The sequence below is a fragment of the Haemorhous mexicanus genome, chromosome 19, assembly GCF_027477595.1.
Source record: "Haemorhous mexicanus isolate bHaeMex1 chromosome 19, bHaeMex1.pri, whole genome shotgun sequence".
Lineage (NCBI taxonomy): Eukaryota > Metazoa > Chordata > Aves > Passeriformes > Fringillidae > Haemorhous > Haemorhous mexicanus.
The window spans coordinates 5,256,835-5,269,216 of NC_082359.1; the positions used below are offsets into that span (position 1 = coordinate 5,256,835).

At 43.9% G+C, this 12,382-nt stretch overlaps 1 protein-coding gene across 1 annotated transcript in view; it reads right to left on the reverse strand.

The window, feature by feature from the left end:
- MED13L (mediator complex subunit 13L) overlaps positions 1 to 12,382 on the reverse strand; it is a 186,665-nt gene that overhangs the window by 33,867 nt on the left and 140,416 nt on the right. Inside the window, exons 6-13 of the mRNA XM_059863897.1 lie at positions 11,142 to 11,336; positions 10,558 to 10,749; positions 6,450 to 6,612; positions 5,514 to 5,618; positions 2,491 to 3,219; positions 1,596 to 1,818; positions 1,055 to 1,160; positions 310 to 434 (exon numbers count right to left, since the gene is read on the reverse strand). Of these exons, the coding sequence (XP_059719880.1) occupies positions 310 to 434; positions 1,055 to 1,160; positions 1,596 to 1,818; positions 2,491 to 3,219; positions 5,514 to 5,618; positions 6,450 to 6,612; positions 10,558 to 10,749; positions 11,142 to 11,336 (1,838 nt within the window). The remainder of the gene's footprint in view (positions 1 to 309; positions 435 to 1,054; positions 1,161 to 1,595; positions 1,819 to 2,490; positions 3,220 to 5,513; positions 5,619 to 6,449; positions 6,613 to 10,557; positions 10,750 to 11,141; positions 11,337 to 12,382) is intronic.

The window sequence follows — 12,382 nt, forward strand, 5'->3', positions numbered from 1 at the left end:
CCATCACCAATTAATAAAACTTGCATCTTTTCCACCAAACAAAAAATTCTGATGGAAACCCAGGAGACAGAACTAGATATAATGGATTTACAAAGCAACTGCATGGCTCTCCCTGTGGAAGCTCCTTACAGCCTGTCCATGCAGGCTGGATCTCCTGAAGGATCTCTCTCTTTGCCAGCAATCCTTCCCAGCTAAAATCCAAGCCTGCCTACCTGGAAACTCTCTCTCTCTCCCATCTATTAGGGATAACCATTCCCAGAAGGAATCTGTTTCTCGGCCTACAGAACACTCATCCCCACAAGGACTCACCCCAAGCTCATCCTCGTCGGAGTTGTCGAAGATGTTGTCGAGGTCGTGCAGGGACGGGGCCAGGTCGGTGACCTGGGTGAGGCTGCCGGAGCCGGCCCTGCCGGCAGCGCCCTCCTGCCGCGGGTCTGCCAGCGCCGGGAAGGAATGGGAACAGTCAGGGAAACACAGCACGGTCAGGGAAACACAGCACGGTCAGGGAAACACAGCACGGTCAGGGAAACACAGCACGGGCAGGGAAACACAGCACGGGCAGGGAAACACAGCACGGTCAGGGAAACACAGCACGGGCAGGGAAACACAGCACGGGCAGGGAAACACAGCACGGGCAGGGAAACAGCACGGGCAGGCAAACACAGCACGGGCAGGGAAACACAGCACGGGCAGGGAAACAGCACGGGCAGGCAAACACAGCACGGGCAGGCAAACACAGCACGGGCAGCAGCACAACAGCACCTCTGCCCTGCAGCACAGAGCCCTCTGCTCTGCTGGAGCCCTGCAGGCTGAGCAGTGACCACCGAGGGTCAGCTGAGAAACAAGGAAGGAGCTGCTGCTGCTCATTTAATATTCTAAAAAACATACCATTGTTTTTATAAAAAGGACAAGGAAAATCAAGGGTTTTTCCAACTTGGGAGCTGTCTGTAGCTCTGATGTTACAAACTAAAGTTCAGATGTGATTTTTTCCTCCAGATGTTATGGCATATAGGTATTTTTCCTTTGCAGACCGAATTAAAGAGCTGTAACTCACCAGTCTTAGGAGCAGAACTGAAAATGGACATGGCATCTTTTCCATCAGGAACTGGTGTGGAATGGCCCGTTGGGGGGATTTCCTTGGAACCAATCCCATCTTCTGACTATACAAAAAATCAAAGAGATTTCATGGCTATGAATTTAAGCTATGTAAGAACAAATGTTTTCCTATGTCCAGCCAGACTCAGAGGTCTGAGTTAAATATAAGATTTACAAAGGATTCCATGGACATCATTCAACTCTGACAGCCAGTCCAGGTAATTAACCACCTCAAATTCTCCAGGAAAAAACATCTTTTAAAATATTCACTTGCACAGCCAAACACCAAAAGAGCTCCATAAAGATAAGATACATAAGAAACATCATGCAGGTGATCATATAAAATAATAATTTTTTAAAAAATTAAATATAAATGTATACATGTCTGATTTTGTTTTGTGGAACACACTTGTGTCTTCCAGAAAGCTGTAGAGCAAACACTGTGCTACAGGATAAATCCCACAAGAACATTAATGCCAAAGACTGGATTTACACCTTACCTTGTTCTTTTTCAAAGGATCTTTCTCAGCCCCAAGTTTGCATTTTTTATTGACAGTGAAACTGTACTTGATGTCTCCATCTTCGAAGGTGTAAGGATCACTGGTGTCCCCCCAGCCTTCTCCAGGGGGTTGTAGTAGAGGCAAGGGGTCAAGATAGTTCAGGGTCTGCACTGGTTTCTGCTCTTCCAAAATTTTAAACCGTTTATTAGGTTGTGCTAAGAGCCTGAAGTGAAAATAAACAAGCAAGGCCAACATGAAACAAAACCAGCACGATCTGCAGCTGTCACACAAACACAGCCCATGGCTCACTCCATCCCCCTTGATCAAGTAGAAATGTTTTTTTCTTCAAATAAAGGATACATTGGATAAATTTAAACATTAAATACCTTACTGTATTAAGACCTACTTTGGAACAATGAAAGAAGAATCAATTTTGTCACTGTATAAATGAAAACACTTTGAAGTCCAGCATTCCCAGGCTGTGTTTTTCAGGCTGAAACCCTTTTCAGCCTAGCAAACTCCATTGTAATTACCAAACCTAACAGTCTTTTAACTCAATAATTCTTCCTCAATTAATTTTTGCTATACATTTTCATTAACTATTCTCTCTGGTGCATTTTTAAAAATGCATTATCAGAATGCTACAGTAATTTTTAGGCTAGCATAAAATACAAAAATAGGTTACAAAGAGATTGATCAGTTCTTGTAGTGTCCAGCAGAAAGCCAGATATGGAAAAGGCAAGCATCCTGCTCTAGAGTGTTTCTATTTAACTAATTGGTGCTCTCTGCAGCATCTGTGATGGTGAAGCCTTAGCCTTTCTCAGTTGAAAAACAGAAATTAGAGTTTGGTGATGGTTAGAACTGCCCAGCTCCCCTGCTCAGATTGATCTCTCACCTTTTCAGTGCAGTGCTGTCGGGGTTGATCTCCATCCTGCCATCATACCTCTCACACGGCAGCTCCGGCGGCCGGAACTCGGGGTCGTCACTCGAAGGGACACTATAGGTCCTCCACATGTCCACGGCCTCGTTGCTCTGAGTTATGCCACAGTACAAGGCTGTCTCACTGACCTCTGCCATCAGAGGTAACCTCTGTCCCACCAGGACTGTCCTGTCATCTAAGCTGGGCAGTGGCTGCAGCTCCAGCCCGCTGCCGTAGAGTGCTGGGTTCACAGGAACGGAAGGGGGGTCCAGGTTCTCTGCCTCCTGACCTCTGGGCTGGGGGCTCAGGGTGGGAGGCAGAGGGGAAGTGGGGGAATGGGGTGAATCCATAGGATTCATATTAATTTGCTTGCTTGCATTTCTAGCAGGTAGCGAGAGCGGCTTCTCGTATTTCCTGGAACCGGGGACTTCCAACGCGGCCTCCATCCCGGCCAGTCCCAGCTTCTGCCCGGCCGCCTCCTGCTCCATGCATAGCTCTTCAGTCACCGAGGGCCGATGGTGGAACGGCATCAGGGGCCTTTTCTGCAGTTTCTCTCCCTTGTCCTGCCGCTCGGTGGTTTTGTGCTTTGAGGAGGCAGGAGGGGGCAGTGCCGAGGCCGCCGCCGTCCCCACGGCGAAGCCGGGCTGGGGCAGCGTGGGGGGCCGGCCCGAGGCCCCGGCGCAGCGCTGCTTGAACACCTTGTGCCTGGAGAAGGAGAAGCCACTCACTGCATGCTCAGTCACCCACCTCAGGGGAAAGGCAAACCCGAACAACAGCACTGAGAAACCTCCTGTCTGCTCCTGATCTTTTAACAGGCTTTTAACTTCTGCCTGATGCAGGAAGTTTGAATAAATATTTTTAAATATTCAAAACAAAATAATGCAGTAACATACAAACTTATTTCTGGCTTCTAATGGCTTTTTTAACTTTGTATCCAGTATCTTTGAGACTGAGAAGCACAGGATTGAATTACAGTGTTTCAGGTCTTGCTAAAAAGTATTTTCATCACAGTGATGACCATTCCCAAGGATGTGACAACAGGGATATAACTCTGCCCATACTTTTACTGGGGGTTTTTTGTTGTTCAGGGCTTTTTGTTTAGCTGTTTATTTGATTTTATTAAGCTAAACCGAAATTGAAAGATGTGTTTGTGCTTAACATTGAAACCTGTTTAAAAATAAACACAACTTCAAAATGAATGACTCCATTCCTTTTCCATGAACAACAACAGGACAACAAAAACCCATTTCAAAACATGTAATGTGCTTTTTACTTAAAAAGATAACCTACATGATCACAAGTGAAGTGGACTACATTGGAGACACCCAACCCTGTCTACGGGCACAGACACAACATCTTGTGCTTGCTGTCCCTGCTCCCTGGAAGCGTCCAGGCTGTGTGGGGTTATCCCAGCTTTCTGCAGGGCTTTGCTGCTCCCAGGACATGCTGCAGATTCCCTGCAGCAGCAGATGGTCTGTGCCTGCAATCACCCTAATGTGCAGCTAATGCCCTGGTAACTGGAGATTTGCCTTAAGCATGTTCTTGTAACATTTCATTGCCTTAATTCTCCATCATTCACTGTATTTTAACTGACTGCAGAGAATTATTTCAGACATTCTCTCCTCACACACCAAGCTGGGTCAGTAGGAGACTGAATTTGATGCTGAGTACCAGACAGCCCTTTGAGACTCCAGATCTAAGATCATATCCTGACATTTATCCAGTACATGGAATGGGCACAGAAATGACTAAAACAATTTCTATATGCCAGTAGCTGCTCAGGTTCTGCAGCTACACACAAAGTACTTATTGCTGTTTGAAATCAGGTACTGCCTTCATCTTAAGGATAATGTTTCCATTTCCCAGATGCTGTGTTTACCAATTCCAGCATGATGCAGTTATCACTGGAGGGATGAACAGTGTGAAATTCCAAGTTGAACCTATCCACAGAACCAGGCTCCCACTGCCCACTGTTGATCCCCATGCTTTCCAGGCAAAGCTGGACCTCAGTTTTCCACAGGAAACACTTGGGATTCTGACAAAACATTTATCTTTTCCAAATTCTTGAGTATATAAACACAAACAATGTGTATAATCAGGGGGGAAGAGCTGCAGAAAGCATCCTCTCACTTGGGATAGAGCAGGGAGTCTCCAGGTTGAACATTCCACCTTTGTAAGATGCACAGTCCCTTCATCTCTTTCTCTGACTACACAAAGAAGAACTGCATCCTTAAGGAATAACTTCTTTTGGTCAAGGTGCTTTTATCACCTATCTTACAAGCAGATGGTGACCTTGGAAATTAAGAATTGCAGTAAAAGTGTTTCACAGGACTGTTTCACTGCAAACTGGGGTTTTTTTCTAATTCTGTAACATCTCTCTGATAATTTTAAGAATGGTTAAGCATATTGGTGATGATGGTTTGCCTTTCCTGAGTGAGGAGTTCTGAAATTCTAATCACCCAATGATGACAGATAACTTTAATAACCTCATAAAGTGTTTGTGTGAGTGAGTTGTGAATTCTTTCTGATCCAGTGACAGAGGGTGACCAGGCTGCAAAGGTTTCATATTCTCTTGCATGGGTTTGGTGCCATGGCAGATTGACCAGAGGCACATGAAGTGATTTGCAGGCATGTTTCCCCTCTTCTTCCAAATACCAGGATGATCACAAAATTAGGAAGATCCTGCCCTCTTCACCATAAGCCTTAACCTCTTAACCAAAGGTTACAGCTCTGAAAAGCTGAAGGATGAGTTCCTTCTGAATAGGAACTGTTGGAGTGATCCTGGCCCCAGTACCATCCTTTTTCCACCTGGATTGGCTCCTGCAAGTGACAGTGGGCTGAGATGCAGATTCATCCCCCAAATGTGATCACAGGTTTGATATTACAATTTCCTCTTGTCTCAGCTAAAGCTGAGATTACTCCCTTCTGTAAGTGTACCTCTGCCTGAACTGAGCAGGGCTCTCACAATATGACAAATGTTTATTCTCTTCAAAGCTCACCTGGAACAAGAACAACTGACTCTTTGGACTGGATCCACAAAATCCCATGAAACACTATTGTTAGGAACTTCCTCCTCCAAATTTGCAGCTGTAATTTGATTCCTCCTGAAGAAGAGAAAATTATTTTACTAATCACCACCTTTTGAAGAACAAAATTTTTAAAATGTACATAATTCATATATGTTCCCCTCAGATAAATTACTTCTTTCTACCTGACCTTTGAAATTGACAGCAGATCCCTGCACCACTCCTTAAATTTACAGTTTGATTTATGTAGGAGGAAGGTCTCAGCTCTGTGTCAAATAACTGTTTAGAGTCCGAGCACAAGAAACAAGAGGAAAGCCATTTAAACTGTTTCTGGAAATTAGTCTGACATACCAAATGAGGAAATTGCACGGATATAGGAAGAAATAAATATTTCAGGGCTCACCATGCCATGATACACTTTAAATCTCCAGTACTAAAGGTCTATGATACTAACATCAATTTATATACTCTTGTCAATTGAAATTTTAGTCCAAGTCATGTAAGGCTTCACAAATAATCCCCTCAGAGCCCTAAATATCAAATATATACAATGTGTTCTGCAGTCACTCAGCTTTCAGTGTAGTAACTACAACAGGAGATGGAAGCTGCCATCTCTAAATCTGAGAGCACTTGGCTGAAGGCACAACCTATGGATGTGTGGCCTCAAGGACTGTCACAATTAGGGTGCACAACTGCAAATTCAGTGGGAAGTGTCAGGAGTTCTCAGCTGAACAGAGGGACACATTTTCTTTGATAATACAACATTTTCTTTGATAAATGTGTTTGGCATCATTAGCACTGATTGGTGGCAAAGGAACCCTGTAAAGAATAACATTAAGGCAAACTATGACAATTTTAGCTGTATATTATGTGTTAAAAATAAGCAAAGCAGGAGGACTGCTGCCATACTTGGACTGTGCCCTGTTGAGGATGCATTCCTTCCACACACGGTGAACAATACGGTTGTGAAACTTGGGAGTAATCTTGCTTGATTTCTTTGGACTGTGGACACTGACTGTCCCCTCCTGCACAGCTGGATGGCTGATGCTGCTCTGAGAGCAGCCACTTTCTCCTGCAAGAGAAATAAAGCATTAATGTCAGAACTGTTCTTCATATTGTCACTTGCTATTTTTTCCTGGAAGTCTCTTAGCAGGCTGCTGACTACACCAATGTTCACATTCACTGGGAATGCTCAGAGCATCCTTACAAACACATTGAGAGCAACACTCCCTCTGAGGTAACAAAGATGGCACTGGGTTGTACCGCAGGCATGAGCAAAAGAGTTGTGCAAGTACTGCACCTCACATGATGTGAAACATTCTGTATATTCTATATCTCTATGTATCCATAAAAATTACATTCCCTAATAGATGGAGGTACTTTAGGTAGCCCCTACAGCTCTGGACTGAGCCACTAAGAAGTAGTGAAGATAAAGCTTTTTCATTATTATCCTGTATGTTAAACTTGAATTTATATAGTCTTTGGTGAGTTGCTTTAAAGATGAAATTTATTGTAATATGGATGGTCCTAAAAGCATCTATTAAGCAAACTAATAATTTATGTAGACTATTTCAAAGCAGGGATCTGTTCTTTATACTCAATATTAAACCTCACTGAGGAACTGAATGGATCACTGATACTTTCCTACAGACACAGCCTGGGAGCTGGGGGTGCTCAGTCTGGGGAAGAGAAGGCTCCAGGGATAGGTCAGAGCCTCTTCCAGTGCCTAAAGGGGCTCCAGGAGAGCTGGAGAGGGACTCGGGACAAGCAACAGAGGGACAGGACACAGGGAACAGCTTCCACTGCCAGAGAGCAGGGATGGATTGGGAAGGAATTGTTCCCTGGGAGGGTGGGGAGGCCCTGGCACAGAGAAGTTGTGGCTGCCCCTGCATCCCCTGGCAGTGTCCAAGGCCAGGTTGGACAGGGCTTGGAACAGCCTGGGATAGTGAAAGATGTCCCTGCCCATGGCAGGGGGTGGACTGAGGCTGAGGTCCTTTACAACCCAAACCACTCTGGGACTCTGTGCCATTTCTTTACAATATGCTTGAACTGAAATACTAAAATCAAAACTGGCTTTGGTGAGATTTTCCAGTTGAGATCTACACTACTACAGAAATTTCCAACAGCTTATCACCAGTAGATCCACTATTAACACAGCATATGATATTCTCAGTATGTATTTTCTGTATGGTTATCAAAGAGATAACAAATGAAGATATTACTTCAACATGTTTGAAAGCCTGAAAACTCTCTCCACTCCATTCCTTCCTGTGATGCAGCAGCTTTTACCAGCTATTGTACAAGCAGATGCTTCTTTTTCTGCCCTGCAATGTGTTTCTGTTTAGCTGAGCTGAACTCCAGCACATGCATCTTGCCAAGGCCGAGCTGCAGCAGCAGAGGGAGCTTTGGGTCCACTGGCCCGGGCAGGAGTCGCTGCTCTGGGCTGGAACAGCCAGGAGGGATCTGCTGCATTTTCACAAGGTCACGCCAGGGTACAGAACACTTCGTCCTCCTGCTGACGCAATCCAAGCAGCCTCAAGTGTGAAGTGCTGAAGGGACTCAGAGCTGCACACCACTGCAGCTAACAGGGAATCCTGCTGCTTGCCACCAGGTGATTTGCAAAACACAACTTCTGAAATGGTGCACGAGCTGCCTAACCCTGCATCTTCTTTGATTCTTCAGGTTATGTATTTCTTTCTCCAGTTAGATCTTCCCTGATTATCTTTTTGTAAAGTCAAACATGGAAACCCCTGGCCATACTGAGGCATGTGCCTCTAACCATGGACTTCACTGGCTTTCAAATGTTCTCCAACAAGTGGGAACTTGACAGATGATCAAAAACAAACAGGTCAGAACTTCAGAATTGGCCAATGCCTTCCTTTGGAGAAGGGGAGAAGGAATGTGTGTATAGACAAACATCACATGGACACAGAGGCATCATGTGTCAACAGCAGGAGGAAAACAAGGATAAGTCTGATGGGAAGGGAAGTACAGGAGGCATGAGAGAATAATCAACGAACTAACAGGGCTTTCAAGTTACATTAGAATGCATTAATTATTGCTTTCTATAATTATGTAATACTTTTATACTATACAGTACAGAAATATACAGCATAACAGGAGACAGAACTGGACAGCAGACAAAACCACTTTGTTCTCACACACTGACATCAATTTTTGTCCATGAACATCCCTGACACATCCTGGAACACACACAGATACCTCTGGCAGGTAATGGTACAGTAAGGGGAGAACACAGCAGCCCCTCACCAGAGGCCACCATACAACCCCTGCAGTCCAGACTGGTTCCACTGGTGAAAAGTGCCATTCTCCAGTTCCAGCAACAATTTGTTTTGTTTCATACTTTAGACATAACCATGGAAAATGTGATTAAAAGAGAACTGAAGAGATCATCTAGTCCAGTCCTTGCTTTAAAGCTGGATCAACAAATTTAACTTATCTTTTTCTTAAAAACAACCTTACGAAATGCCCCCGGCCTCCCAAAACCCATCACCCATCTGCTAATGGAACTTCTGTAGCTTCCCAACAGCCAAGTTATCCCAGAATTTCACTATCCTTCCTCAGAGCAAGTTATTCCTCCTGTTTAACCTAGTTTTGCTTTGCTCCAGTTTAGATTCATTACATACAGGTTGCAGAGAAAAGCCCATTCTTTTCCTCCTTGAAATTCCACTTCTCTGGACTAAATCACCTCAATTCTGTTCATCTTTTCCTGGAGGTCCTGCTTGCAAAATCCAGGATCACTCTCACTGTACTTTCTTGGACTCCATTCAGTTTGTCCACATCTTTAGGTGCTCCAAACTGGACATGGCACTAAACCCACATTTTAAATAGTATTGGGCAGAACTGAAGTATTATTCCTGTGCCTCACACTAATCCAGTTTATGGGTCCCATTAGTGATTCTGGACTGCATGACATGCTTTTCCAATCCATTTCTCCTGTTTTTCAAGGTCTTTTAAAATGGTTTTTGATAAAAAAAGGATTCTTTCATTGTTTGCTGGAGAGGCACCCCTCTGATACAAATTCATACTGCCCTCAAACAATAGCAGAGATCAAACAGAAGCTGTGACTGCCAGATTGGACAACAGGAACACTTTTATATGAAATACAGTTTATGAATATTCAAAAATAGAATCCCCCTTGTAATACTGTACAAGTGTAACAGGGCTTTGAAAATCTTAAAAATACAATAGCACATTAAAATATGCATCAATACATGAACAGGGATTGTTATTTAAATGGTGATTGTCTTGCTTCAGTTAGTCATTAATTGGCTTCTTGCTTATTTTAACTCTCAGTTCCTTTGAAAAACACCATTGCAAGTGAATTTACATCTCATATTCTGACTTATTAGCAGTAAATACTAAATACTTTTATTGTCTTCATCTATAGGCTCCAATCATGGACAAGTGAATCCAGACATGTTTTCTTTGCCTTTGCATCAAGGTTCAAAGGTTGGACTTGATGATCTTAGAGCCTGTTCCAACCCCAATGACTCTGTTATTCCAGGACTGACCCTGTTGATGTGACAGAACTACCCCATAAAGGCTAAGCTTGGGAGCTCCTCAATTAGGGCATACCAAGGATTCTTTGGCCCCATCTGGCTGCACAGTCTCACAGAAACTTGTAGGGTCTTTGTGTCTTTGACACTTCTATTGCTCTGTGAAATTTAGTAACTGCTGCCCAACAGGTTCAAAAAATCTCCAAGTTCAAGCAGAAGGCTGCCCAGTGGTGAGAGGTTTGTGTTGCTTTGCAGCACTGCACACACATGTACCTACAGGAAAGGGAGCTGAACTGAGTTTAGCCTGTTCTGTGTAAAGGGGTGTTCACAGCACTGGCTTTCCTTCACCATAAACCTACCACAGACCTACAAAGTCCTCCCCCAACCCTCCTCCACTGCCTGCCTTTATATCCTGCCCTTACCCTGCTCACACATGCACTCCCCAGGAGCTAAGCATAACCCAGAGCCTGAGCCCATCTCCCCAGCCCCCTGCTTACCCATAACAGCCTGCTCTGGAGAGGTGGGGGGAGTCAGGGGCATCCCACAGGTACTGACAGGATCCTTCACGCTTCCAAGCCCCTGCTGTCCCACATTTATATGGCCTGCAGCACTGGCAGAGCTCTGTGACACTGGGATGTCACTCTGGGAGATGAGAACAAAGGCTGAAGGATACACCATCCTCACACCCCCTGCAGAGAGATGGAAAACCACAAGTCTTAGACACACCTAATAATATCCAGCAATCACAGCTACTTCCACTTGTTTTCAATGTCAATTTGACAAAACTTATTATCTGAAATACAAAGAGCTAAGGAATTTCCATGCTAATATACATCCAGCCCTCTGTAACCAGCACAGAGCTGAAACGAGTAGCTCAATCCAGTGAATAATGGCATGAGGGATACAGGGAGTACAAAAGCTTGAGGCGACAGAACTACTCAGATGTTCTGGTGTCAAGAGAGCTACAAGAGAATATGGGAAAATTATAATGGCTCTTTCTGATTAATTAGATGACTTTTTTTTTTTTTTTTTCAAATCATGGGGAGGAAAATAATCCTTCAGGCAGAATATTGAAACTTACCAACAATGACTTCAACAGCCACAGGGAAATCGTTGTCATATCCCAGCTCTTCCTCCTCTTTCATGCCTTCCTTTTTCTTCAGCACCATGGGGTAGAAGTACTGCCACTCCTCCATCAGCTTCCGAGTGGCAGGGTCTGACATCTTGTAGGACTGGCCCGTCAGGGTCCCGTTCAGGCCGTAAGGACTCACCAGCACTGCAACACAGCAAAGAGCAGCCCTGAAGGACTCAGCAGCACTGCAGGAGAGCAAGCAACAGTCCCACAGCAGGGCTGCTCCAGCTCTGCCTGACTCACTCCTCCACTGCCCGAGGACTGAAGGGTCCAGGGAAAGCCACTGCAAAACCCAGTGAGGTGTGAATCCAAACCCACAGAGCACTGAGCCCTCCTGAGCTAACACAGGACCCCGTGGCAAATTCCAGCAACCCCAGTCTAGTGAAACAGCATTCAGGGATGAGCACTCAGGGAAAGAAGAGAGGACATTTGAGACTTCTCAGCATTAAAAAGGGTAGATAATACATAAAGAAGAGTCACAACAAATAAGGAAAATGACTTGCTTAACAACAGGTATTTCCATTCTGACTCAATTTTGCTTTTAGTTGTATTTGATTTGAGTCATGAATTCAGCTCACTGAAATAAAATGTATGACAGAAGTGCCTGAGCCTCTGTCAAAGCTTTACATGTAGACACAAAATGTTTTCAATAAAGCTTCTATAAATTAACATCTCTATAAATGATCATTTCATGTGTCTCTGGGTGTTTTTTTTTTTTTTACTCTGTGTTGAACTTTACTAAGATTTCTTGCTTTAATTGCTTTGAAATTACAATTTCAGACTGTAGTAAAGACAGCATAATGCAATGACTCAAAATTCTTAATGTTTTTCCTTTTTTTTTTTTAGAGTATCACATGAAAACTGCATTATGAATTTACTAAGCCATCAACTTAATTCTGTAAAATTTTAATTTCTTACACTGGCAAATAAATAGTCACAGATACTTCAAGTTTTTCATTGTTTCTGCTACATTTTCACACCCACTCACTGCTTGTTTTTAAAATAAGACAGTAAATACTTGCCAATGTATGACTGAAAAGCAGTCCTGAACCAGATAAGCTCAGTATTTGCATCCACACAGGATTCACAGAGAGACCATGCCAGAAAACCACACGTGTGCACTGACTCTCTTCAAAACTAAGTCTTTTTCAACGGAAATGATTGATTGGTTTGGCAGGGAAGGTTACCAA